Source organism: Argiope bruennichi, chromosome 4 (genome assembly GCF_947563725.1).
Source record: "Argiope bruennichi chromosome 4, qqArgBrue1.1, whole genome shotgun sequence".
Classification (NCBI taxonomy): domain Eukaryota; kingdom Metazoa; phylum Arthropoda; class Arachnida; order Araneae; family Araneidae; genus Argiope; species Argiope bruennichi.
The window spans coordinates 133,530,961-133,558,847 of NC_079154.1; the positions used below are offsets into that span (position 1 = coordinate 133,530,961).

Here is a 27,887-nt window from a genome sequence, read left to right on the forward strand (position 1 = left end):
CTGATTTTACAACTTTAATTTGTTTACTACTATGTTCGTTTGGTGCTAAAAATATCCATTATTTATATATCATTTCGTATTTCAATCTGGCAGCAGTGACTCTTAATGTACCGACAAAACAGAAACTGCTGTGATTCACGGAGAAATAATATTTATAAGCAATTATAACGGAGAAATATTATTTATAGTATAGGCGCAGTTAAGAAGAGAAATTATACAAAAGTTATTAAAATGAATGCCGCTACCGCAATCAAACTGTATGTAAATAAAATGATAGATGACTGTGGTTCGGGAATGAAGGTTTTATTGATGGATAAAGAAACAGTATGAAATTTATTGAAATTTTATGTATGATTATTGGGGAGACTTAAAAATAATGTCCGTTATCCTGCCAAATATGTCAAAATCATACCAACTCTTCAGAAACGCACCTGATGTTTTAAAATTTTGTACGGTCACAAAAGTAGCAGTAACTAACTTAAGATTACAATAAAAATTGTCATAATTACCATATTTCATAAGGTTTTTTTAATTCATTTGTGGCGAACGGACATAATTCTAAAGTCGTTTTGTGTTATTATATATATATATATATATATATATATATAATGTAACTTTATGAAATAACCATTATGTTTTAAATTACTTCTTTGCAATAATTTATGGTGTTTAAAGCGAGCAAAACATTCGTATAGTTTTCAGTTACGGCGAATTATTTTGCATTATTTGTGTTAACTTAGAATATGTATTCAGTTTTCTTTTCATATGAATTATTTGATTTTTATTAATGAACTAAAATATGTAATTATATATTTTTAAAGTAAAATGCTTTATGCTGGTATTTAACTCAGTATTTATTTTTCATTTAATTCTTTACATATAAAATCTATAGTGATATGATACAGCATATCCACATTATATCTTTAAAGTTATAATTATTAGATATTGAAAAGCATGAGAAAAAACGAAAAGTCTGCGCGATTAGGAAGTTAAAGAAGTTGGCAAAACAGAAGAATTTTGTAGAAGGCTTCTCGTCAAGGCCAGAAAAATTCGAACCAAATCTGTCAAAACTCACAAAAATAACTTGTATATTAATTATAATTAAATTTAAGTAATTAAAAAATAATTAATTTTAAAAATGGGAAAAATTCTAATTTCTCTCATATTTATTTGCTGAGTGTAAGGTAAGGTAAAAAAAATTAGGAACTTATTAAACTTTAAAAAAAAAATTTATATAAATGAACAATTTTAAACTAATGTAAGTACAGTATCAATTATTTTACATAAATTATATTGTTTAATTATCAACCTTTTAGTTGCAAAGAGTATTAATATATTTTCCCGTTTAAAAATTTAATTAAATCAAGAACCAGAAAATCTAATTTGGTTTTAAAATGATTAATTATTGGACCAGAGGTATAAATTACATTTAGTTATAATTCTTCTTCAAACCTTAAAATAAATGTAGCTTAAAATGAATCTAAATCCAATAAAAATATTTTCAAGCTTGAATTCTTGAAAAAATCATCAAAACTATGTTTTTTACTTCTTTACTTAAAAATTATTCATTTTTTTCTTGTATGGTATTTTCTTAATTTCTTAAATTTAGATTTTATTTTAATGCCTCATTAACATGTAAAATTTCCTCAGTTATGATACATGTGAGAGCTTAGCTGTTCTTTCAGAAGTCGGACATTTTTTTTTTTTTTTTTTGCTGTTAACTGAACTGAGAGTGTTGAAGATTCTTTCAGATGTATAATAGATAATCTGAAAAGTGCAAAGGCACTTCAAATATAGTATTGGTTCCATGCAAATTCTTCTACTGCCATATTGGACATCTGTTCTCCCCACCGCCTTTGTGGACTCGTTTTCTTTATTCCGTCCCATAATATTTCTCTTTCCCATAACCTATCCTTCACCCTATAATTAATAAGATCTGTCTTCAGCTGAATGTTCTCTAACTTTTATTTATAAAGTTAAGCCATCAAGTTAGTCAGATAGTTTCAGATCCACTTCTTGTGTCATTTGATTTAAAATCTTTGCTTTGAAATGAATTAGACTAATACCAAATTCTTTCCTTCTTTTAAGTATACTGAGAATTACCTTTTCTCCATTCTTAAGGAAAAAAAGTTGTTGGAAAATTTAACTAGATATTTTCTAAGATTGTTCAATAATGTCCAAATTAATTTGCTGATCATTCATTTTAAAATATATGATTAAACTTTATTAGATTCTAAAATGCAAACCGTCTTTAACACAATCCAAAAAGAAAAGAAAAACTTAAATGCCTTGAACCATTTTTTTCCTGTTTGGTTTCTTTTCCGATTCTAAGAGTAAATATTACTTACTGCCAAAAGATGCAGTACAAACTTTTAAATTTTGTATATATATGAAATTGCTTATCCCATTAATTTTTACAGTAAGATTCAATAAAATGGCAATATTGATTTTAACCACAAATGTTTTTTTTTAATAATTTGGTAAAAATGATTTCAAAATATTATAAACAATATATATATATATATGTACATGTTTCATTTGAAAAAAAATTTATCTACACAAATACTTTTTTTTTTTTTTTTACTCTCTCATGTATCAGAAGCATACAAGGAGAAGTATTGTAATGGATATTAGTGTTTAGCAGTATTGTATTGAAATATCAAATGGTTCAACATCAATACTTTTATTAATTTCTACATGTCAGATTTCATTCACCCCCTCCCCCCCAAAAAAAATAATCTAATTGTTTCTGACTTTGAAACACAACAATTCCAAAGATGTTTTTAGCTAGATGAACGAAATCCGGGTATGGTCTTTAAACCAAGTTTTTTTATTTATATCAAGTTTTGAACAAAATCTATTCTTAGGAAATATATCTGCTGCGAACAAGTCAACATGATAACCACAAAACATGAAAAGTTAGAGAGATAAAATTTGTTACTCAGTTTCAGAGTTTAAACTATAGATTCATATCAAATTTTGCACAAAATCTATCTACGAACTGATCATCTATTAGTTGCTACATTTACTTACATGTACATGCAAAGTTTTAGATAAATGAAATCTTACATGGGATCATGCATTAAAATTGTTGTTTTGTGTTAAATTTTAATTTAAATCCTTTAACAAAAAGGCATCAAAAATGCATTCCCTGTCTCCTTTGCTATACTACAAAGGGCTCTACTGCAAAACAACAAAAAATAAAAATCTGAGCACTTCTGTTATTCATAGATTTGCTTAAGGCCCGTAATTTTTATGCTGAGAATGTATAATTTTTTTGGGGATATGTGGAAGAAAATTTTAGAGACTTTTCTCTAGTTTTTTTGCAAAATAGACAGTTCCCAGGTATTAATCCAATCCTTGGATAGTTACACAAAAAATCTCATACATGCTAGATATTTACTCTCACCATGTCACTAATAGTAATGACTCTGATCTTTATTGATATTACTGATATTTTTATGTCTAATGAAGTTTAATCTTTAGATGGCAAACTTTAATCAAGAATATTATGTATTTGAAAATTTAATGCTAGTTATAATTTAGATTCTTTAGAGATTCATTCTGTTATAAGATAGACATTTATTTAAAAAAAATAATAATTCTTTTTAGATTTTAATACTTATTAAAATAAATAATATTCTAAAATGTTAAATGTACAAGCTTTGTAAATAATCTGTATTTTGAGAATTTAATTTATCATGGCTTCATTATGATCAATGATAATTGATTTGTATTTTTGAAAGATAATAAACAATAAAAAAAAGAGAGAAATTGTCTTTTTTTTTAACTGACACATACAAATTATTTTTGGTATATTTAATTTGGTATATCAAATTATTTTTTATATGTTACCTTAATTTTTCTCTCTCTCTTTCTCTCAGACAAGTATTGTAAGTATGGCATTTGCTCAGTCTGAAATACTGCAAAAAGAAGTCTTCCTTTTTGAAAGGTTAGATATGACAAGGTCTGAACCTATGAAGCATCTGAAATGTATAGCATTCCTTCGTCCTACTAAAGAGAATATAGATAATCTGGCCTGTGAACTGAAGTATCCCAGATATGGGCAATATTATATATGTGAGTATCTTTCTTTTTAATATAAATAGCTGATAATTTTTATATAGTTTAGTTTTTAATACATATTAAAAATTCTTATAATTTAACATTCCATTTTTACATCTATTTTTTAATCCTATATTTTTTATAAATGTTACGTGATTTCATAGAATTCACACACTCCTAATAATATCCTTGCTCATATGAGTAAAATATTCTTAAATCTTAGGTTTATGACTTGCCATTTGATAAAGTTAGCATTGACATTATCCATTTTTTTATTCTCCTTTGGAAAATAAGAGATTGGATTTAAAAATAAAAAATTAGATTATACATCTAATCCTTTAGAGAGTAAGAGATAGATGTATCATTTAATTAAATCTTTGAAAGCATTTTATTATATCAATATTTAATTAAATTTTATATTATTCTTTAAATATTATTAAATACTAATATTTTTAATTCATTTTAAAAGATTGGGGATGTCCTTTTTTAAAAGTATTTACTTTTAATTAATGCTTTTAAATCATTATCTGATTTTTATACGATTTTATTTAATTTCTAACCACCTTTGGCAACCAGTTGATTATCAGGACTAATGCTGTTTAAATTTTCAATTAAATATTTATGTACCTTAGTCTCTTAATAGATTCTTCAGCAAAATATTTTTAAGCTTCAAATATCTTTAATCACATAATTCATATTATTATAGAAGTCCTCAAATATTTTTTTCATTGTACTATATATTTCTTTAATTTGCTGTCAGTTGCCATATGATTTAAAATAGAGGATAAAACAGTTGCCATATGATTAAAAAAAAATGGAAGATAAAACTGCAATAAATATAAACATTTTTTGCTGAAACCAATCATATTTTTTAAAATATGACTACAGAAAATCAACTTCTTCAGTATAGTAATCTTATGTGCGTCGCAGAATATACTTTTTTAAAAAAATTTAAAGAATATTGAAAGAATTATTCTATATTCTTTTGTCAAAAGAATTTATTCAATAAAAATTTCTGATTACAGTTCTGACAGTTAATTAAAGTTCATTTTTTGTTAATTATAATAAAATTATATAACTTTGCACTCTTATAAAGAAAATATAATTTGATTTTTAATGTCATCATTCATATTTTAATTATAATATAGTTATGTAAAGTTAATATAGTGAGTGTTAGTTAAGTGATAATTTAGTTATAATATAGATATTTAAATAATCTTATTAATTTGTCTTTAGACAGCTATGCTTAATTAAATTCCATTTCATTCTTTAAAAGCCATTTGTAACTTTTGTAAAACAATTAACCTTTTATGATTTTTAAAAATCACTTGCAAAGTTACCATTTTTTTGTAAAGCAGCAAGGTTTAAAGATTTTTTGATGGAACTAAAATATTTTATGTATACTATAACATTTAATTAGAAAATTTTTCTTACTTAAAGAATATTATATACTGATATTTCATTCAGTGTTGATATTAAATGTATTTTTACGTCCTTACAAAGTGATGTAATGACATTTACACCACTTAACTATCAGCAGTACATTTGATTAATATGAAATATATTCTTTGATATAAGGCAAAGCACTTATGACAATTAAATAAGCATTTTTTTTTCTCTTAGTAAGAAGTATGAAAATATTTGCATTCCAAATAGTGTGATATAATATTGTTAAAACATGTGTCCTAATAATTAATTGTAAAATAAATTAATTTTAATTAACTTCCTGGCTTAAAGTGTTTTTAAAATCATTATTTCCTACTTTATAAAATGGTATATTTATTTTGAACAACAAATGCTTTTCTTTCCAATCATATTTAAAGAATTTGTTTATAAAAGTGAAAATATGATGCAAAAGATCTGTTCAAGCATTAAAAGCTATGCATTTTTTATGAATATTAAAATATTTGCATTTAATAACCATGAAAATGTTTATATTTTTTGCTATAATATTGAAAATGATAATCATACATATTAATTAAAATTGTTTAATCATAATTTTCTGGCTTAATTTAGAAATTCAATGTTATTCTTCTATATATCAAATGCATCCTGTTATCTCTTGATTTTGTTATACTTTTGCAGATTTCAGCAACATTGTTAGTAAAAGTGATATCAAAATCTTGGCTGAGGCTGATGAGACTGAATCAGTCAGAGAAATTCAAGTGAGTTAAATTGCACATATTATTTAAATGCATGCAATGGATATTTATCTTTAACATAAATATTGCATCTATAATTTTAATAAATATTTTATTCTGTATGTTATATGTTTTTAAAATACTTATTTATTATCAATAATTCATATATTCAAAAAATATCTAAATAATTAAAATTTTTATTGAATGAAATCTTAATTTTGATTATGTGTTACTTTAAGCAAGTTTGCTACTTTCATCATTTATGAACAATGATCAAATCACTGTTTGATAACATACAGTTCACTCAAATTGTAATTTAAAATGGAAAAAATATAAACAGTAATTTTATTGTATTTTGTGCAGTAATTAATTATCCAAAATTGATTTCTGCCTTTGCTCCTGGGTAAAGAAGAGGTTAAAATTGAAGCATCTATTTTTCATATTTAAATAAATGACTAGTTATCTTAGAGAAAAAGATTAAGTTTAACAGTTTATAGATAATGAAAATATACTTATAAAATGATATAGCTTAATTAGAATAACTTAAAATAATAAGTAAGATAGCTTAATTATGACAGAAACAAATTTAATAGAAGTGTAAATTTGGAAAATATTTTTAATCTCATTTAAATCTTTAGAGTTCCATTTAAGTATGTGTTACACAGAAGGAAACATTTGGAAAAAGTTTAAGGTTGTAGAATTTAACTTGTAAGATTCTTATAATTTTGGGCAAATTTCTGATACAGTTTACTAACTAGTAAGTTGTCATTGTACTAACAGCCATACGATTCTATTATTGTTGTAGAAAGTTTAATGTTGTGTATTTCTCTGCTATAACAAAGGAAAATGAGCATAATGAGTCAATCTGGCCAAATCATTTAACTTCAAGCTAATAAATTTGGCTTAAATTTACTTAAGAAGATTGCTTTATGCACCTCACAGTGGTTTTTGCCTGTTGAAATTTTAATTAAATGTTAACCAGATTTTGGCTTTTTTGGGGGGTGGGGGGGTGATAACTTCCAAATGTATTATGGCACTAAAATAGTTTTACATCATTTTGAAAGTAAAAAGAAAATTACTCCTCTGATTACTTTAAATAAGTTATGCAGTTTTGGACAGTTTTAATAAAAATATTTTTTCTATATAATTTTCAATAATACATTTCATTGTTTCAATAAAATTCAAACCATTTTCATCAGATTTTAAATTACTTCCATTACATAAAAATAAGAAAAATTGTTTCTATTTTTTTTCCACTATTTATTTGAGAAATAAGAAAAGGGAGCTACTATATTGCAAAAGATAATTTACAGTTAAAAGGTAAATTATCCAAACTATGTTTTTAATAGATCTGTGATGCCATAGGATTTGATCCCATTAAGAAATTGTATTAAACAGGTATAAGACCATTGAAATAACAGATCTAAAATGTCTATTAAAATCTGTGCATCAAATTGTTTTATTGGGGTAATTTTGCATATCAAATTAAAGCATAAAATTTTACTAGAAACTAAACATAATCAGTATTCCTCACAAAATAGCTGGTTTCCGAAAGTGATTATTCTAAAAAAATTTTCTTTTAATATTAATTTATGTTAATTTATGCATGTATGAAATAATTTGCTAGTTAATGATATTTCAAATTTATAAAGTACTCTTTTCATCATCTTCTTTATTATTTTCATATGATACATTATTGAATGTTAGGTTAAGAGGATTATTAAATATTATGTTATTCTTTCTTTTATTTTTGAGCCCACCCCCCTCAAAAAAAAAAAAGTTTCTTAGAGCTTTTTAATGAAATAATCACCAATTTTTGGTATTGAGAAACATTGATACTTGTTCTGTTTCTTTAACAAAACTATTTTTTCTGAGTTTTGTTTTTATTATTTATTATAGTATATGCCAATATTTTTATAAAATTTTTTTTTCATATAAACTACAATTATATTACTTTTTTTTTAGGAATTTTATGGTGATTTTGTTCCAGTGGCTCCTCATTTGTTTTCCTTAAATGTTTCGCCATGTTACCAAGTAAGAATTTCGTAATAATTATTTGTAGGGGTAATTGTGTTCTGGAATATTTTATTTTTCAAAATTTCCAGATTTTTTTTATTTTCTCCAGTCTGTGTCTAATTAAGACATATAGTTTCCTTATAACATTAGATTAGGAATTTTTTCTCAAACAATTACTCATCAAATGTGACAATTTGGACAACCTTTAAGTGTAAATATTCATTTATTTCTTAACACAGTTTTAATTTTGGTCTTGGAATTATCTCATAAACATCTTGGGCTTTTAAAGGTTTAATTCATCGCATTGAATCAATTTTCCCTTATGGGTAAATTCTGAGATTCTTTAAAAATTATTTGGGGGTTTAAATTCTTTTAAATTTACTACCTTGTCCAATATATCCTAAAAATCTTTTGAAAAAATAATCTAATTGAGTTTCAGATGCATTTGATTCATTATCTCCTAAAATTATTGCAGGTGAAAAATCAGAATCATTAAAGTTATAGACAATATCTTTACCTTCACAGCATCTTCGAAAATCCGTTCTAGAAAGGGTAGATATATATTAATTTTTTTCATGATTGTTTGCTAAGCATGCTTTCTTTATCTATTCAAAAAGTTTGCACATGCACCTGGTTAGAGCAACCAGTCAGTAATTCTGTGAATCCTGTGGTACTGGAAATGCAAATATATATTTCTAAATATCTGGAAGGAAATATTCTTTCATTATATGGTTAAACATTTAGCTTGTATTTAGAACAGATGCTATACCGTGGATTATGTGATTTTGTGAAGTCTGTTTGACAGTAGATTAGGCTTTGTGTGAGATTATTGTTATATAACAGATGTTTTATCATTTGAAACTATAACTTAGTTCTTTCATTGTGACTTTTTTGTGGAAAGAAAGGCTCTACATAATTAGTTGTGATAGTAGTTTATGATTATGGTAGAATATGATTATGGTAGAATAAATAATATTAGAAAGTGTGTTCTTTTCTTCCCTAATTTATATTTTGTTACATATTTATGCATACATTACATTTTTACAAATTTCATTATTTTTTAGCAAAAAAATGCTGCTTTTAAAACTTGAAATTATTATATTGTATTAAATATGATATTACATTTACATCTTATGTTTAATACGTTCTATTGCAGAGTCGATCTTGGAACCACAATCAGTTGCAGAGATCTGTTCAAGGTATCATCTCTGTTTTACTGGCTTTGAAAAAGGTTCCTGTCATTCGGTACCAAGATTCATCAGAGTGTGCTCGCAAGTTGGCTGAGTCTGTCAGAGTGTGTTGCATTATACTTCTATTTCAATGTTTATTCAGTTATTCTTGTGAATTAATTTAAATTTCTGTTACTGTGAATTAATTTTAGTGTTATATACTTGTACAAAATGAATATCACATTAAAGTTGTAATTTCTATACTTAAATAAAATTACTAAAGGTACTGTGTAGTCATGTACTGTGCTTTTGCAGCAAACCATATCAAAAGAGAATGCCCTGTTTGATTTTCGGCGACCAGATCTTCCTCCTCTTCTGCTCATTCTGGATAGAAAAATTGATGTGGTCACACCACTTCTAAACCAGGTAGATTAACTTCAGTTTTTAAAGGGGAATTCTATAAAGCCATTACTCTTTCCCCCCCCCTTCTTTAACCCCACTAATTTTCAAATCTGAGAAATTTAAAAAAAAATATATAATCTGATTATTTTTATATTCCTGCTATGAGCATCATGTAAAATATATATTTGTACTAAGATATATTTCATTATAATCAAATATTTTAAAAAAACTTCAATTCAGTGACTTTAATATTCTGTTCTATAAATATCATGCCTATGTAGGATAAAAATTAAAATAATCAATCAAGTATATTTTGCATTTTTAATTACATGCATTAAAGTTTAAAAGCTCTTCAAGGTATTATACTCAACTTTTCAAGTATATCTGTGCCAAATTTGATAACTCTAGGTCAAATAATCTGTCCTGTAAAATGCTGCACCTGCATGCAGGCATATGCACACACATTTGCCTTTATTATGGATAGGAATATATTATTTTGACTGTCATATTTTGTTGAAATTTAATGTTTCTTTATCATTTCACTTTTCTTTGTTTTAAAAATATGTATGCTAGAAATAATTGTAGAACTTGGCGTTATCTACAAGTTTAGATCTAATGTGAAATCTTTACATGAATTTTATACAAAAATTTCTGATAGTCATAGCAAATATTATATTTAATAAAAACCTACAAAGAAAATAGAATTAATGTATTTAAAAGTATTATATATCTGTATACAATTTATAAAGCTCTCTATGCTTTAAATAAGACAAAAAAATGTTAAAATGTTAAAAAGAAAAAAAAAAAATCAGATGTTAAATATGTTTTATTGCAATAATAATTTATGTATTGTTTTTATGTTTAAATGATAATTCTTTTATTGAAATTTTTTTATTTAATTGTTCTAAAAAGGCAGCAAAGCAAAATGCATTTAAATTTTTCCTTTTTCATTTGATTCAATTTTATTTCTTTTTCTGGAAATTTATCCATCATATGTCAAAGTCAGTTAATCTACTTCTAAATTTCTTTCTTTCATTCATTAGTTGAATTCAACCTACTTGCCTTCTTAGAAAATTGTCTACAAAAAAATGGGGCACTTTGTAACTTTGTTATTTACTATCGCATTTTCACAAAATTGATGTCTTTGGAGATGCCTTGAATGGCAAGATTTGTATCAATTGATAAGATGTTTAATTTCGAATTTTAAGATTTATTATTTCAAAATTTTTCCATTATGAAGTCCAAGATTTTTTCAATAATTTAATTAGATCAGCCTTTTATATATGTGTATCAAATTTTATTCTGAAATTCACTGTAGATCTTAAGATATATTTAATTTTATTTGCTGAAAATTCTGCCTACAAACAGCAAACTTAGAGTTGTACATATTTTAAGTAAATCCAACTTGTTAATAGCTAAAAAAAAAAAAAAAAAAAAAAAAAAGTTTATTCACAAAAATTTCTGAAGAATAATAAACATGATTAATGATTTCTTGTTAACACTAATAATAAACAAAATTCTTAAAATGGGAATATTTTTTGAATTTATAAATATTTTATTGTTTTAAATAAAAACAATATATTGAATTGAATATTTAAATAAAATATTGATTTATTTCTATTACTTTTTTAAGAAATTCTTCCTGATCAGTAAGATGCAAATTCGTTAAAACATATAGAATTCTACAGTATTTTAATTATTTCAATACTCTGAACAAATGTTAAATATTTTGATTTTTCTAATAGCACTTTAATAATAAAATTCAAATTACAAAAATATTATGGAAGTGGAAATTAATTACAGGAATGAAATTCAACTTATCTGGTTAACGAACTGATTGAGGATAATGTTTATTATGTTGAAACAATATTTTAAATAAATATTTTTTATATATAGCTTATATAGTACAAATAACTGTCTTCAAATGAATCGACCACTAAATTTTAGCAAATTTTCACATTTCATACCGCTAGGAGTCTGAATAAAAAAGCATATTTGAATTACATTCATTTATATGTGAGTGTGTTAACTCAAAAATTGGGCATGTTAGAAGGATGAAATGTTTTATATGATCTTTGCATCAAAATTATTTATTTTAATTACATTGTGAGCAAAAGCAGTTTAAAGGAAGTCTCTTTGTCTGCTAAACTGGCATACTGTCTGTAAGACAGAGTGACAGATATTTTTTCAGTTATGCAACAGCTGGTGCATTCAAGACGACCTTTCATGTCAGCTTTGGTGTAAAATTAATGTTGGTTCTTATTAATATAAAAAATTTTCCTACGTTACAATTCACTTTTTTCCAGATTCACACTTAAAAATTCTTAACAAATATTAAATGTCTGTTATTTATGCATTTATTTCATGACTTTATGAGATAAGATAATTGTCTTTTAATGAGTGGACATTTTTTTTCTAGAAATATATCATAGTTTCCGAGATATTGCTTAATGTTCTTAAAACTTATTTAACATCGGAAAAATCATTCAAAAACTTATAAACATTAAATTTATTATCAGAATTCCATAAAATTTTATTGCAAGATTAATTTCACGATGATAAATCAATTTAAAAAAAATTATACATAACTGTAAAACTTTTGTGTTAGTAGTTAATTAACTAAGTTAACCAGTTTGTCAATTGGAACAAACCTGGCCTTTTGAGGCATATTCATTGATACTGATTGTGTGAAGATGGGATAATAAATAATATACTGGAGTTTATACATATTGATTATGATCTTGAAACAATAGGATTATTTTGGGTATGTAATAAAGGAAATATTCATTTAATTCATTGATTTCGTCATATGTAATTGAAGGAAAATCTCCATCAATAACAAACACTTAATTAAACATTAAAAAAGTGTATTATGATTTTCCAATTTTTTGATAAGGCTGACCAAAAACAGAAACTAAGGATATAACTTTCCCATTGAAATTATTCAGTGAATTGATGCTAGGAAAGATTTATATGAATTTACATGCTTTTGTAAAAAAAATTGTTGTGTGCAATTCTGAATTATTCTATTCTTTAATCATTTTATTTACTTATTCTTACAGTGGACCTATCAAGCTATGGTTCATGAGTTGCTCACCATTAACAACAACAGAGTAAATTTAACCAATGTGCCAGGAATCAGCAAAGAACTTCATGAAGTTGTTCTTTCACCTGATCATGATGAATTCTATGCTGCTGTAAGGGAGCAAAAAATCATTTTTTAAAAAAATTAATATATTTATTTTGGTCTTAAAACTTGTTCAATGTTTTTAAAAATAAAATTTTGCAATAAGAGTTTTACTAACTTTTGGTTGTATAGAAGGCCACAAATTTTGTATATATTTGTTTTTTTCAATAACACTATGCTATTTTAATGATTTTAGAATTTAATTATCAGTTATTTGATGATTTAAAAAAAATTGATTTAAAGATCCTGTAATATATATAATAATGAATCATAAATTCAAGACTATGAAGTAGAAAAATTAAAATGGAAAATGTTCTTTTTAATGATATGCTTATAAAAATTTTTTAATTTATTTTTATTAAATTGAATCATAAATTAATGACTGAAGTTAATAGAAGTATTTGTAATTGGAAAGTAAATTTATTCTTATAATAATACTATGGTACTTATTTTTTTTTTTTAACTCTGTCTTAATTTAATATAGAACTAAACATAATTGCATGTGTTTTTGTATATGCATGTATTCTTCAATGTAACTTACAAATATTGAAATTTGATAGAATAATTGTTAACTTTCAGAACAAAGCATGCATATTAAGAAAAAATATTGTCTTTAAAAATATTTGTAATAAACAAAACCTATGTATACTTTTACTGGCTGTATTCATTTGTGTAAAAAATTGGTGTTTATATTCTGAAACTATTATTTTGAAAAAAAATTTGTTTAAAAATAAACAACTTTTACTGAATACTATAAAAAATGACACTGAATGTTTACCATTATGCAGAAATTTAGAATCTAATAATATTTAATTCTTATACCTTATATAAATTTTGAATAACAGCATAAAATGTAATTTTTAAAGTTTTTTTTAATCACATTAAAGTATCTTACATTTATTTTCTATTAATTATATTGATCACTTTCAGTATCTTCAAATTTTATGACATTTTAAAAATTTTGATTTGAAATCTTCATTTTTATTTTGAAGTTATAAGTATTTGAAGTGCATTTAATCATTATATTTATTATTATCTGAAGCAGGCATTAGAAATCTTAAAAACTCCTATATTTTACTTTTTTTTTTTTTTTTTGTCGAAACTATCAATAGAAAAATATGTATTGTCAGTCTCATAATGATAACCAAACTGACTATTTAAGTTCATTTTTTAAAAATATATACCATTTGAATTATTTTCAGAATATGTACTCTAATTTTGGTGAGATTGGTGTGAAAATTAAAGAGTTAATGGATGACTTTCAGAAAAAGACAAAGAGTCAGAAGAAAGTAGAATCCATTGCTGATATGAAAGTGAGGAATTATTAAATCTATTATGTGTAATATCATATAATAATGATAAATAACTATAACTGATGAATTAAATTTCTTCCTGGGAATAGTGTCTATATTTACTATTTTTCATTAAATCGTTTTTTGTTGTTCATCATTTTCTCAAGAAAGTAATTTTAAGATTCAAATATTGTTTGACACTAAACTTGTATTGCTTTAATAATGTATCACCTGTTCTGCTTATTATGTACATAAAATTTGCAGATGGAATCAAGTTCCATCCAGTATAAATATAGTTATTAGGAAATATCTCTTCAGCTTGCACACTGTTTTTCACAGTAATATAAATAATTCTTTAATTTTATACCAATACTGAAAATTATATTTGGATTTTATATTAAAAATATTTTTAAAAGATTGTCAGAATTCAGAAAAAATTGCATGACAAATATGGTGATTCATTAAAGGATATATATATATGTTACCAGCAGAGTGTGAAACACCGACATTTTTTAGAATGCCTAGACATTGTATATAATGCCAGAAGTTTTTAGACAAAGAATGAAGTATGAAAATTTTTACATACATTCCTCAGGCATCGTAAATAATGCCATTCTATAGAATGACAAATACTATTTAGGCGAAACTATTAATAAAGGCTCTGATAATGCTATTATATAAATGATGTGTATTCCTCAAAAATACAAATGTTATTCTGAAAAAATGATGAGTGTCATTACAAAATTTATTCAAAATATGTAAAGAAAAATAAAAGTTGTACAAAACAAAATCTATGCTTTGCTTACTAAGAAAATTAATTTTCATATAAAAAATTTTAAAAATTAAAAGTTACCTACTTGTTGCAAAATGGTAGGCTTGAATGACATTTGAATTACGTTTTTCACTCAAAAGCATTTTATATTTTGCCACTTTTTTTTACACATATATTTGACGAATTCTTGTCTTCTTCTTCTGGACTTAGTAACTGACTGGAGAAGAATTTCATAGTCAGGAATATCTTCTAAGTTAGTTCTTAGGGCATAAAGTAAATTGTAATTGCTGGTAACATATATATTGCATTTTAAAATAGTTTAAAAAATCTTTTTTGAGGGGGGAGGGCTAATGTTTTTGGAAGTTGTCTTAGGAAAAGACAAACATTTTGATAAATTTGTAATATATTTAAAAAAAATAGCTACTGAAATGCACATTCTTACCTTCCAAAATATATTTGCATCAAATCTGGTAACTCTAGACAAGAATCTAGCTAACAGAGCACCGACACATACACAAATGCACATTCTTTTTTATTAATAGAGATGGTGAATTATTTTTTTTAACTAATCTGATTGTAGGAATTAGAGTTGTAAATAATGCCTTTTATTATTAGAACTTTTGTTACATAAATTTTGACTTTTGACTAAACTTTTTTTATAAATAATTGAGACCAAAAAATTAGTTACCCAACCTCAACAACTAGTCCAATTTTATCAAGTGTGTGTTTTTATAAGGGCTCTTTCATATGGTATTAATGGTGACTTGTCTTAAAGCGCACCCTCCATATTTGTAGAAAAATTTGAAAAACACTTTTGCACTGTACTTCTTTGTGGGGGGGGATTGATAGGGCTCCCCCTCAACAGCATATGTAAAAAGTTTTATTTCATTGGAAAACGTGTGATCACTAGATAACATTACTAGTGGTTGATTGCCCTCAACCACTATCTATTTTAGGAAAAATAGGAAGGTGAAAGAAGGACAACAAGTGGACCAATTTTCCCACTTTGAAGTATTTCTAACCAGTTGGATTGTTCTATTGTTACTTTACAAGTATAATTTAAAATAATACTTTCTTTTGTACTGATAAAATTTAGTTCATCAAACTTGATTAACATGACTAAATTGACTTTATTAATGCTAGCTACCTGCAGTGGTCATATTAATGGTATAATGTTGGAAGCATTTTGTAATAATTTACAGAGCTAAGCAGTTTTATATAAAGAGATAAATTGATTAAATTAGTTAATTAGTATAAAATTGCAATACTTTTATTTTTCAAGAGTTCATATTCTATTGCAAGACGATTTATCTAAAATTAAAAGCATAAAATTAAAAACAATCTGAATTTCAAATAATTTTTTCTGTAATGCATTATGTGATTATTACCTGTGATTATTCCCTGTTACCATTATTTATACTTTAATATCGCAAATTGGATTGTTTTACATTAAAACCAAATAAATGTGATGTTAAATCTCATTTGATATGTATTTTTAACTTTTCCTATAACTTTTATCCTGGTTAAATACTTTCATAATGCTTTCAAGACATTTTTGGTTTTTAAGAAACAGAACAACAGTGCAAAAAAAGAAATGTATATGCTTAGAGACAGAAATTGAAGAATGATGTGCTTTTTAAACAGAACAGTCTGTTGAATCCACTCTAAATCTTAGGATATTCTATCCTTCTTGCATCCTTTATTTGAAAATAGTTTGAAAAGAAAGAATCCTATTCTATTTCTAGGAAATAGAATAGAGAAATAGAATTTCCATTCCATTTCCCTATTTCTAGTATAAGGTTCCCACCATTATAGGAAACCATTTGTTGTTGGAGAAAAAACATTGTAGGTTTTTTAATTTCAATTGACTGAGAACAAAAAATGTATGAATTTTAGAAAAGGAAGGAAATAGTGTACAACCAAAGCTTAGCATCATATAAACATACTTTATCATTACAATGGTTATGAATGAATCAGGACTATGATGTAAAGACATATAAATATATCCATTGAGCCATTAAAAAAAGCAGTGAAATCAGAAATAGATAGGAATAGAATTTTATACATTTTCTAAGAAACATTTTTATAAAGAGGCAAATTATTTGATCTCTTCTATAAAGGATGATAGTAATTATTTGTATTTTCTTGTAATATATATTGCCTAAATAACAATTCATTGTAAATATATTTTTTGCAGGCATTTGTTGAGACTTATCCTCAATTCAAGAAAATGTCGGGAACAGTTGCCAAACATGTGACTCTGGTAGGAGAATTATCTCGTCTGGTAGGAACTCATAACCTTCTCGAAGTTTCTGAAGCTGAGCAAGAATTAGCATGTGAATCAGATCATAGTGAATCTCTTAAAGTAAGTTTTCAAATTATTAGCGTCACTTTAAAATGGGAATATTTACATTTTATATGCTTCAAGATACTTAAAATTATACCATGTATCAGTACACCCATTTAAATAGAGATAAGTATGATTGTAATATATTGAAAGGTGATTTATATATTTCATTAAGATTTAAACTTTATTAGTCCATGCTCTATGTAATGAAACTATTTGAAGTGAAAACTGTGCAATTTTAAGAATTTCTTTTTAAAACCTATAGCATGTAGAAACAGATGTCATTCTATATAATATGGTCACTATGATTGCCTGCATGGATTTTTGTTCATTACATGCATATTGTCAATAAATTCATTGCAGGCTTAAGTATTTCAAATAAATATATAAAATTAAGCAAATGATTATTTTATAAATGTAATTTTGTTTTAGTTAGTTTATTTCTAATAGCATTTATTTCTATTGAGTAGACATTCAGCATTCTTCAATATAAAGAAATATTAGGATTATAGCCTCCCCCTACCCTTTCTTTTCTACCTACCCCTTCTCTTTCAAGCCTTTTAGTTATGCTCACTTAATTCAAATTCTTTCACAAATGCTTCTTTACAATTGCATCTAACTACTTTTTTGTACTTTGTTTGTTTTTAATGCATTTCAATGCAAAAAAAAAAAAAAAAAAAAAACTTTATAATTTTATTATTTATTTATTCATTTTATTTGTAAATTATTAATAATGAAAACTGCACCACTGCTTACAAAGAAATTAATTCAATTCTCTTGTTTTAGAAAGTAAAGAAGATGTTTTAAAATATGTTAACAAATATTTATTTTTAAAAATGATTGCATACTACAGAAAGGTTATAAAGGTCATTATATGATGGTCATCAGGCACTAAAAATATAAGAGCTATAAAGACTGAACATAAAAATAAATCTAAAATTGTGAAGAAATTAAGAATTTATAACTCGGAAATCAGTAGCTAAATTCTGAATCTTAAAAACATTTTTAAAAAATCATAAAGTTTGAATATATCCATTCTTATAAAAATACATTTTTATAATCCCGTACATACATACCCTGTACAAAAAAATTCCCAGTGAGTAAAATGTGCCCCATCCTCTAATAAGGTCATGTACAAAATTTCAGAATTTTATCATAATTTGTTAAAACAAATTTCCCCTCTCAGATATGTTAAAACAAATTTGGTGAAGAGTCAATCACAAATTAAAATGCAAATGTTTAGAGCTTCATTACAGATGATATGACGCAGGAATGCATCATAAGGAAATAAAATATGCTTTATATCTTTAGTTTTAAATACAAATTTTAAAATCTATGCTTCCTAAAAAATAATTAAAATTTTATTTCATGAATTACAGAATATAACTTAAAAATAGCACAGTCAATGAACTTGTAAAAAAACTTATGTAATCTTCTCTTTAAATAATCTTTCCTTTTAGTTATTATTTCTACAAATCTTTAATAATTTTGAAACCAATAACTAGCGAAACTATTATTTACTTATTCAATCTTTACTTTCTTTGTTAATTTGTGTACGACTCCTAAAACACGAATATCCGACTTGATTTTTTCTATTTGCAAACTTATATCCAGGCATCAAAAAGTAGTTTAAGTCATCATTTATGTAGTTTCATATCTTTTTTTTGGTAAATTGTTGAAATTTTGTACATGACCTTATTAGAGATTGGAACACATTTTACTCACTGGGAATTTTTTTGTACGGGCTCCGTATAAAAATTCAAATTTTGTACTTTTTTAAGTTTAGTCCCCTCAAAATTTTAATCAATTCAGTAACATTTTACACCTATTTTTACACATCTTTGTAATTTACAGTATATGTCTATGATCAATATTTAAGGAATAAAAGCCGCAGTCAAAGTTTTTGTGAAAGTTTGTTTATGAACATTTAGTGTTATTTATACAATAACTGTGATTTTCTAAGATAATAAGAATAAACAGGGAACTTCAGTAAGAATAGACAGGGTCGCCACGCCACCAGAAGGAAAATCTGGACAACAGAAAACACAGGGAATTATTGTCTTAAAAAAGCCTGGGAAATTTGAAAAATTTCATAAAAAGCTGGGAAAATACAGGGAATTTTAAGTTCCTTAGTTGTTGTTTTTTCCATCTAAAATATGCCTATCTTTAAAGATTACAAGAATAAAAATCAAGACAAGAATACAAGAAACTCTCATCTTTTCTACTCTTTCCCCATTTCTTTTATATACATCAGTCCAGTCATAGCTTCCAAAAACATAACAGTACCATTTGCGACTGTGTAATGTGGAAACTAGCATCTTTTCTACTCTCTCCCCTTTTCTTCTATATAAGATCAGTCTAGTTTTGATTTATGAAAAAGGCGTTCTTTTTCCATAAGATTCCTGAATCGCGGCTAATGAGCATGCTTGAGACTTTTGTATTTGTGCAAAAGATTGAAATACATTTCTCTGGCAAAAATAGTAACATTCAATCTGTGGATGCATAGCAGTGGACTTGGTCACTCACACATGAGTTTATTGAATAATTTGTTAATCATTTGAGGAATTGTGTGCTTATTCAGAGTAGATTAGAAAGTTTTTTTCTTAATTTCCTTGGCTTTCTTTCCTTGCTTTTTCCGCTCCCTAAAATCAGATTGCATTGCACATGAGCGCTATTTGCACATTTTCTCTTATCTTGAGTTCACGTACAGGAAAAATGCAGGGAATTTTTTTCTCTAGATTTGAGTGGCAACCCTGCATTAATATGGAATTCAATACTATTCTATTTCTTGAAGGAATACAAAATTGAATTGAATCAAATGTCTCAAAAATTGATATTACTAACATCAAACTGTTAGTCTTTTTCAAATAACCATTTTTAGCAAAATAAATTCATAGTTGAACATTTTGGAATGAATCCAGGTTAATCTGATAGAATTAAACTTCTAAGCTTTCTGAAAAGCTTTTTTTTTTGTATTTTATTATTTCAAATATTTTAGGCAAATTACTTATATTTGCAGCAATTCATTTGTCATAGCAATATTTTTTATTATCACTTATATTATCTTTTTTATGAGTAAGAATAATTTTGTTTTGTCTCCAAGCATTATGAAATACGTTTGTTTTCAAGAAAAGGAGGTAATTAAAAGAGGATAAGTAAACTATGCTTGATCTCCTCTCTTCCCCCATGTAATTTCAACATTTAAAGATTTCAGCTTCTGAAGCAATGTTTGTTGATTTGGTGGGGGGTGGGGTCCCCCAAGCATGAAAAGACATTCCAAGTTTAAAAATCTTCTTATTCATACCAAATTAAAATTATTAATGCAAAATCTCTGTTTAAATAGTCTTGTTCAAATGTTGATCATTTAATGTATATGCTTTACTTTCAAAATCTAGGAAGGTATTATTATAAATTGTGAAAAAAAGAGATATTAAATAATTAAATGTGACAACTGGAAAATTAAGTAATTCTAACCTCATTCATTTGCTGCATTAAAATGTTTTAACTTCAATGTAGAAAATACGCAAGCTACTGAACAATGATAAGGTGCGAGATATTGATGCTGTGAGATTGGTTATGCTGTACTCCCTTCACTATGAGAAGAACAGCAATAATGATATAAATGGTCTCATTGAGCTGCTGAAGAAAAGGAATACGAGTGAAAAATTAGTTAGAGTGAGTACCACTTTTTGTCTCATCCTTGTCTTCTGATTTGTAAATTCAAATATCTGTTTAATATGTGTGAATGCCAGTGGCTTCACATATTCATATTTCTTAAATTGCTCTTGAAATTTCAGATGGTACGTGCAGTGTTAGAATTCAGTGGTAATAAAGGGGGAAGAAGTGATCTTTTTACTACTGAAAATGTTCGAGCCTTTACAAAACGTGTAATTAAAGGCTTAAAGGTAAATAAATTTCTTTGTTGAATCTATTGTGTTATCATGTTATGTGTTATTGTGTTATCATGAATAAATAGAGTTTTTTTTAACATTATTGCCACGACATCGGAAGAACCGGTAAAATACTGGAAATTTAAAAAATCATCTGAAAAACAGAAAAAATGCAGGGAAATTAGAAAATTTCCATAAAAACTGGAAAAGCACAGATCCCCCCCCCCCCCCCGATCTAAAAAATGTCAATTTTTGTTCATTGCAAAAATAAAAGATCGTAGCCATAACTCTAAAAACGAAACACCGTTCGCGACCATACAAGCCCAGAAACTCACTCCCTTCCTTTTCCTCACTCACTCCCTTTTCCATTCGCTCCCTTTTTTACTTTCTTGTATACATTGTATATAGAAAATATAGTCATTGTCAAAAAAAATTCGAATGCGAGATGTTAACAAATGTCCATTTTTTTAGACTTCATTGAGTTTGAAAACCACATTTTTGGAAAATGTCCGCCTATATTTGACAAAAATAACTCACAAGTGATTTGAGCTAGACAATTGAAATTTGATATGGAGTCTTTACACCAAATTTGTATATTTCTGTCAAATTTTCAGTAAAATCAGTTCAGAGGAAGTTCATCTGCCGGCTCTTCGAATATTAATTAACACAATAATTACAAAGCGAAAGAAGCTAGATAGATAAAATTCGGTATACAGATTTAACATCCATAGTGTAGACACCAGCCAAATTTTCAGTCAAATCCAACTACAGTTGGCTGTTGTTACTCTGTACTTTCAGAAACGTATAAACGCAATAATTCAAAAATAATTCACTTTAAACTTACTATATGTGTTCTTGTTTTATTACTATAAATGCAGTTTTGTGTCAAATTTTTGTTTAGATTCTTGGATTACAGGTAATGAGCTTACGTGAGACTCTTATGGCTTCATGAGAGAATAAAACAAATTTCTCTGGTGGTAATAGCAACCTACGATCTGCGGAAATATCGTGGTGGTGTTTAGTCACTCAGACACGAGTTTATTGAATGGTTTGTTTATTATTTGAAAAATTGTGGACTTATTGAAACTAGATTAAGGTTGTTGTTTTTTTAACTATAAGCTGGTTAAAATCCATATTTAATATAAATTGGACGGATAAAAGTATGAATCTTGACTTTGCTAAATGGGTTAGAGAAGTTCCGCAGAATCCGTTTGCTACGCACTGCTCAATTTCTGAGACAATAAAAAGCTTAAGTAATATGGGGAAGCAAGCACTTACTAATCATACTAAAAGAGAAAAACATACAAAATTACATGCCAGTTCAAAAAAGTCACCAATGATATTGGTTTAAATGGAATGCAGGAAAAGGTGACATGTCAAGTCCGAAAATGTCAAATTTGAAAATAAGCCGCTTTCGAACTTTTTAGTTCAAGAATAATAATTTAAAGCTGAACTTTTATAGGCATTAAAATTGTATGTGTATTTATGTATTATTTATGTATTTAATGATATATTGGAATTTTTTTCACATATATTCATCGATAGTGAAATAGCCAGAAATTGTACGTTAGGTGGTACAAAAATGACATGTATTATTTGAACCTTCGTGAACATAATGCTGTATTAGTCTTCACATCTAATTGTGCTGGAATAAATATTCCAAGTGTTTTTCTGTGTTGTTGAAGATGAAGACTTGAAAAACAAATCAATTTAAGAATTTTCCTTATATATATATATATATATATATATATATATAATTGTGCTAAGATGTCGCACAGTAACTTTTTTATCATTAATTCAAACAATTTCTTTTCAGAGTTCTCTTTATATAATTTTAAAAGTTTTATCCCCCATATTTTACACTTTCATAATTTTTATTGTTATTTTGGGGTTTTTTTTTTTTTTATTTCTGAAACATTTTCTGAATGCCTTTTATTGCATGAATGCAAATTAAATGTATTTAAGATTAGGTTTCCTTTTGAAAATAAGTTTTTTTTTTTTTTTTCTTTACATTACTTTCATTTTGATGTTTATTAATGTTGCTTTCCAGGGAGTTGAAAATATCTACACACAACATAACCCACTTCTGAAGGATATCTTAGAAGATATTGTTAAGGGAAAGTTAAAGGAAACTTCTTATCCTTATTTGAGTGGAACACAACTTCGTGAAAGGTAATTTCTGTTTTTTTTATACCTATAACTGGTAGATTGTTTACAGAAATCCAACTTATTGCATTGTGTCTAATAACTTGACTTTAGAAAAATTTACACAAATCATTACTAGTCATGGTTCATTGTACCCCAAAATATTATTGTTCTGATATATCTATATGTATAGCATATATTATACTGTTAATATGACTCATAGAGTTTTTTTTATTGGATTTGGACTACCATAGCATATATTATAGGAAGGTTGAAAATCTCAACTGAATTCCTTAATGAGCCATTCAGCACAGATGGATTGAAATTTCCCTCTATTAATATCATCCTTGAATGAACTTACATCATCCATGAATGAAAAGTTCCACAAACAGATGTTTCTTTCTGTTGGAAAATTTCAAACTGCATATATTTCTTTAAGGTATATTTTCACAATTTGGCTTTTAATATTTACTGCTGAAGTGAAGAGTAGTTATGAAGCAGTTAACAATAAAAATGGGTAAACTTCTAACACTTCTTCTGTAAAATTTTGATTTTTACATTGTGCCTGTCTTTTACTGAGCAAATTATATAAGTTTTTTTTAATCCTATATTTTATTGTTTAATCAAACAAAATGATCGTTTATTAATCTTTGCAAATTATTTCAAATTCTCTTAAAGGCCTCAAGATATCATAGTATTTTATATTGGTGGAACAACTTATGAAGAATCTTTGGCAGTTTACCAGCTCAATAAGCAGTCCTTGGGAATTAGGATCCTTTTGGGGGGTACTGCAGTTCATAATTTTACAAGGTAAGTGGCATTTCTTTGTTATGAATGCATTTTTTTTATCAAATTCAATGTAATTATACATGCTAATATATTAAAGGAAGATAAGATTTGTGGGGATTTTAAGTGTATTTATACAGGTACCTTATGCATTAATGCTTGCTAATCCCTTCTATTACTACTTAACCCTAAGAAAATGGAGAAACTTCTGGAAAATCATATTCTTCAATCTTATTCAAGATTGAAGAATAGGATTTTCCAGAAGTTTCATTGATAATGGATTTTCAGTATACGCCATATTTTTTTTATATATCTTTTGATGAATGAGTTCGATTGAAAATTTTGTAGATCAGTTGTTCTTTTACAGCATCAGAGAGAGTCATGTATTGCGTCTTGATAACTGTTGATGCAACAATTCATTGTTTTCTTGATTCTCTAAAAATTGCACCTTCATTAGTAGATAAATCTTGCATATGATTTCCTGTTGTTGAAATCCGAACCTCAGTTAGAGTGAGTTAACATATCTAGTTAATGGCTTTTCATGTTGTTTGACTAGAAATATTTGATTTTAATTTCTTTTGGGGTATTTTTGATTTATTTATTTATTTCAATTATCCAATACATCCATCTAGTTGAATTGGCTTGTAAAATTAACCACATGTTGTTATGGTAATGCGGCAACAGATAAATACATCAGTGATTCAATTAATAATCAGGGTGTTATATTCTTCATCTCTGATTTCTGTTCTTTATTCTTTGGATTTTTTTTTTTCTATCTCTGCTCTTTATTCTTTTCACTTTTTTTTAATTTTGTGCTTGTATCCTTGGGAGTTACATACATTTTGTTCTTATGCAAGGTTTCATCAATATAATTTGATTGAGACATTGTTAAACTGCTTTTTTCTCATTTGAGTTTAATTTCTAAACAATTATCCAATTGAAAGTTTCTGTTAACTCAATGCAAGTATTATTATTAATAGTTTTTGTTATTTGCAGGTACCATTAATCAATTAACATAAACTATTATAATGACTTCATAAGATGTTTGTTTCATGTGATAAATTTATTAGTTAGCATTTTAATAATTTAAATTTTAAGAGATTTGAGTTTGTTGTCCTCTTATGTTATATCATTGCCATGCTATTTATTATACCATCATATGTTAAACCATGATGTATGAGGCTTTAGTTGGCATGAATTCGCAGAAAGAAGAAATTCTGTTGGTGGTTCCATAAAATTTTCTTTTACATAAATCATGACAAAACATGACTGATATCCATAGTATTGTTTTTTAAGCAATTACAAAAGAAACTTAATCTTGCTGCAAGAGAAAAATTCTCATTAAATTCTGTTTAAAATATTTTTGTGTATGAACTTTTGTTTTAAGCCATTTCTTTTGAAAAAGAAATGGCACTTATTTTAATGAAAATTATATTAGTTTGCAGAAGTTTTAACTCTCTGCAGTCTCTAATGTTGTTTGTAAAAAAGTCGTAAAACTGTAGATAAAAAAAATTTTCAATATAAACAAACTATATGGTGCAAAATTAACAAAGTCATCATATAAGCATAATTTAGAAATAAATTTTGCATTTTCATTGTCTAATTTTATGTATGAATATATTTTATAATAGTTTTCAGCATGCTTTATTTTATATTTAAACATTTTTTAAGTGAAAATAAGAATTAGTAAGAAAACTGTTATAATTGTAGGAATGGGCTTTTTCTTTCTAACCAAACATTAGCAGGCAAAAAAAGAAAAAAATGTGCAAGATGATAACTGTATTACCATGTTGCTGACTATTTACAAAATCATTTAGATTGATATTTCAATTGTAAGTTGTTTTATGCTCTCAAAAATGAATTATTGCAAAGATGACATTCTATATTAAAGTGTATATTTTACTTTATGGAAAGAATTGAATTTAATAAAATATCAATATATAAACAATGATTAAAATATTACATGTGTCCAGAAAGAAAGTTAGAGTATACAAAAGTGCTGATTTGGAAGATTTCCAGGAATATGTATATAAAAAACTCAGATAATTCAAAAACACCGTATTTTTTGCACTAAGACTTAAGTTTTAGGAAAATGTAAAGAAATATCTTTTTGTTTATTTTCAATCTGATATGCCATGTGGTTTATTACTGCAAAATAAATTTAAGATTTTGTTTTCAGCTTTCTAAATGAAATTAAGTCAGCTGAGAGATTTAGTTCTTATTCACAACACTGAGTCAATAACATTCAAAGCAAAGTAAGTGTTTTTCTTTTTTACTATACATAAATTTTATATAAAGATATTTTTGTTATATCTAACTACATTAAATTTATGTTTACCTTTTATTTATATTGTGAGTTATTTTTCTATCGCATTCATCATATACACTTAATTATGTTTGTGGTAATATTTTGAAAATGGGACTGTCATTTTTTTCCTCTTTTCAGTTTTCACATTTAGTCTGTTATTTCATGCAGATAGAATACAGGTTTCTCTTTGTATTTATATGACATCTGAGTAATTGTAATTTTTTGAAAAAATGGAATCAATCAAATTTCTTACAGACATATTTCTTTGAGGGAAAGGAATAATTTGGATATCCAAGGAGAATACATTCCTACATTTTCTTTCCATCTTTTTTCTATATTTAAACAAAAAAAAAAAAAAAAAAATCTGAAAAGGAAACATTCATGATTTGATTGTAAAATGTTTGCTTTTGTAAATCAAAGGTCATTTTCTTTATAATGCTTTTTTACATTTTTTCTTTTGCTATTTTTAATTAGTATTGTTATTTTACAGATTCTGTGCATAAAGCTAACAAGTTAATATTTTGCTGACTGGTCCTGGTTGATTAATTGGATGTTTGATACTTTTTTTTGTTTTGTAAATGAAATCATTTGATGTAAATTCATTCATATTATATGCATTTATGGAATGTACATAGTATATATATATATATAATATTATGCTATATGTTGATTTTTTTTCTTTGAATATGAAATTATTTATTCTCTGAGCTTTTTAATAATTTATTTCAAGCATAAACTGTCTTATATTATTTTTTGGGAAATTTTTCATATAAAATATATCCAGTTTGTTTATAGGAAAAAATGTGAATAATTTTGGTTTTTTATATTTAATTTCTTGCATCATTGCAATTAATTATCGTGATATTTGAATCTTATGCTTTACTAGTATATATATCATAAATATGCACTGTAAACAATTTCTTCTATTGTAATAAATATTAAACATCATTTGTTTTTTTTATCTTATTTTCGTAATTATTTAGAAAATAGTAGTTATCTCACCTTGAAAACAAAATCAGAAGGAAATACATACAGTTTAACCCCCTCCCCCATATTAAATTTAGAGGTTCTAAAATTTTTTATTGATAGGAATTTTGATTAACAGAAAAAGAAGGGAGGAAAAAACTGATTTTTTTTTTTTTTTTTTTTTTTTTTGGCTGCTCTAAAAATATTTATTTACAGTTAATTTTAAGGATTAAAGAAAAGTAAGTATATTAGACAACTTTATTATCTGACAATTTGATGGTGTCATAAACATGAAGTTATACCTAAATGATTTAATTGAAATGAAATATAACCAATATCCCAGAGGAATCAACTGAGCGCCAATGGTGGCTGTTTAAAAATAAAATCTAAGCTATTGTGGA

At 25.9% G+C, this 27,887-nt stretch overlaps 1 protein-coding gene across 1 annotated transcript; it reads left to right on the plus strand.

Annotated features, from left to right (window-relative positions):
* Positions 1-101: 101 nt before the first annotated feature.
* On the plus strand, positions 102-27,377 carry LOC129966784 (vacuolar protein sorting-associated protein 45-like). Its single transcript, XM_056081347.1, has 15 exons — positions 102-324; positions 3,885-4,080; positions 6,151-6,230; positions 8,172-8,240; positions 9,379-9,516; positions 9,707-9,817; positions 12,856-12,990; positions 14,183-14,293; positions 17,242-17,409; positions 20,908-21,066; positions 21,189-21,296; positions 23,332-23,453; positions 24,105-24,236; positions 26,392-26,467; positions 27,011-27,377. Exons 1-14 carry the CDS (start codon positions 232-234, stop codon positions 26,444-26,446), a joined length of 1,677 nt encoding a protein of 558 aa, XP_055937322.1. The 5' UTR covers positions 102-231; the 3' UTR covers positions 26,447-26,467; positions 27,011-27,377.
* The last annotated feature ends 510 nt before the right edge of the window (positions 27,378-27,887 follow it).

Bases quoted from the DNA above. Each gene is read 5' to 3' on its own strand.
- LOC129966784 (XM_056081347.1), top strand. From the start codon at position 232: ATGAATGCCGCTACCGCAATCAAACTGTATGTAAATAAAATGATAGAT. The intron at 4,081-6,150 runs GTGAGTATCTTT...ATACTTTTGCAG, and splicing joins ATATGGGCAATATTATATAT to ATTTCAGCAACATTGTTAGT. The intron at 23,454-24,104 runs GTAATTTCTGTT...ATTCTCTTAAAG, and splicing joins GGAACACAACTTCGTGAAAG to GCCTCAAGATATCATAGTAT.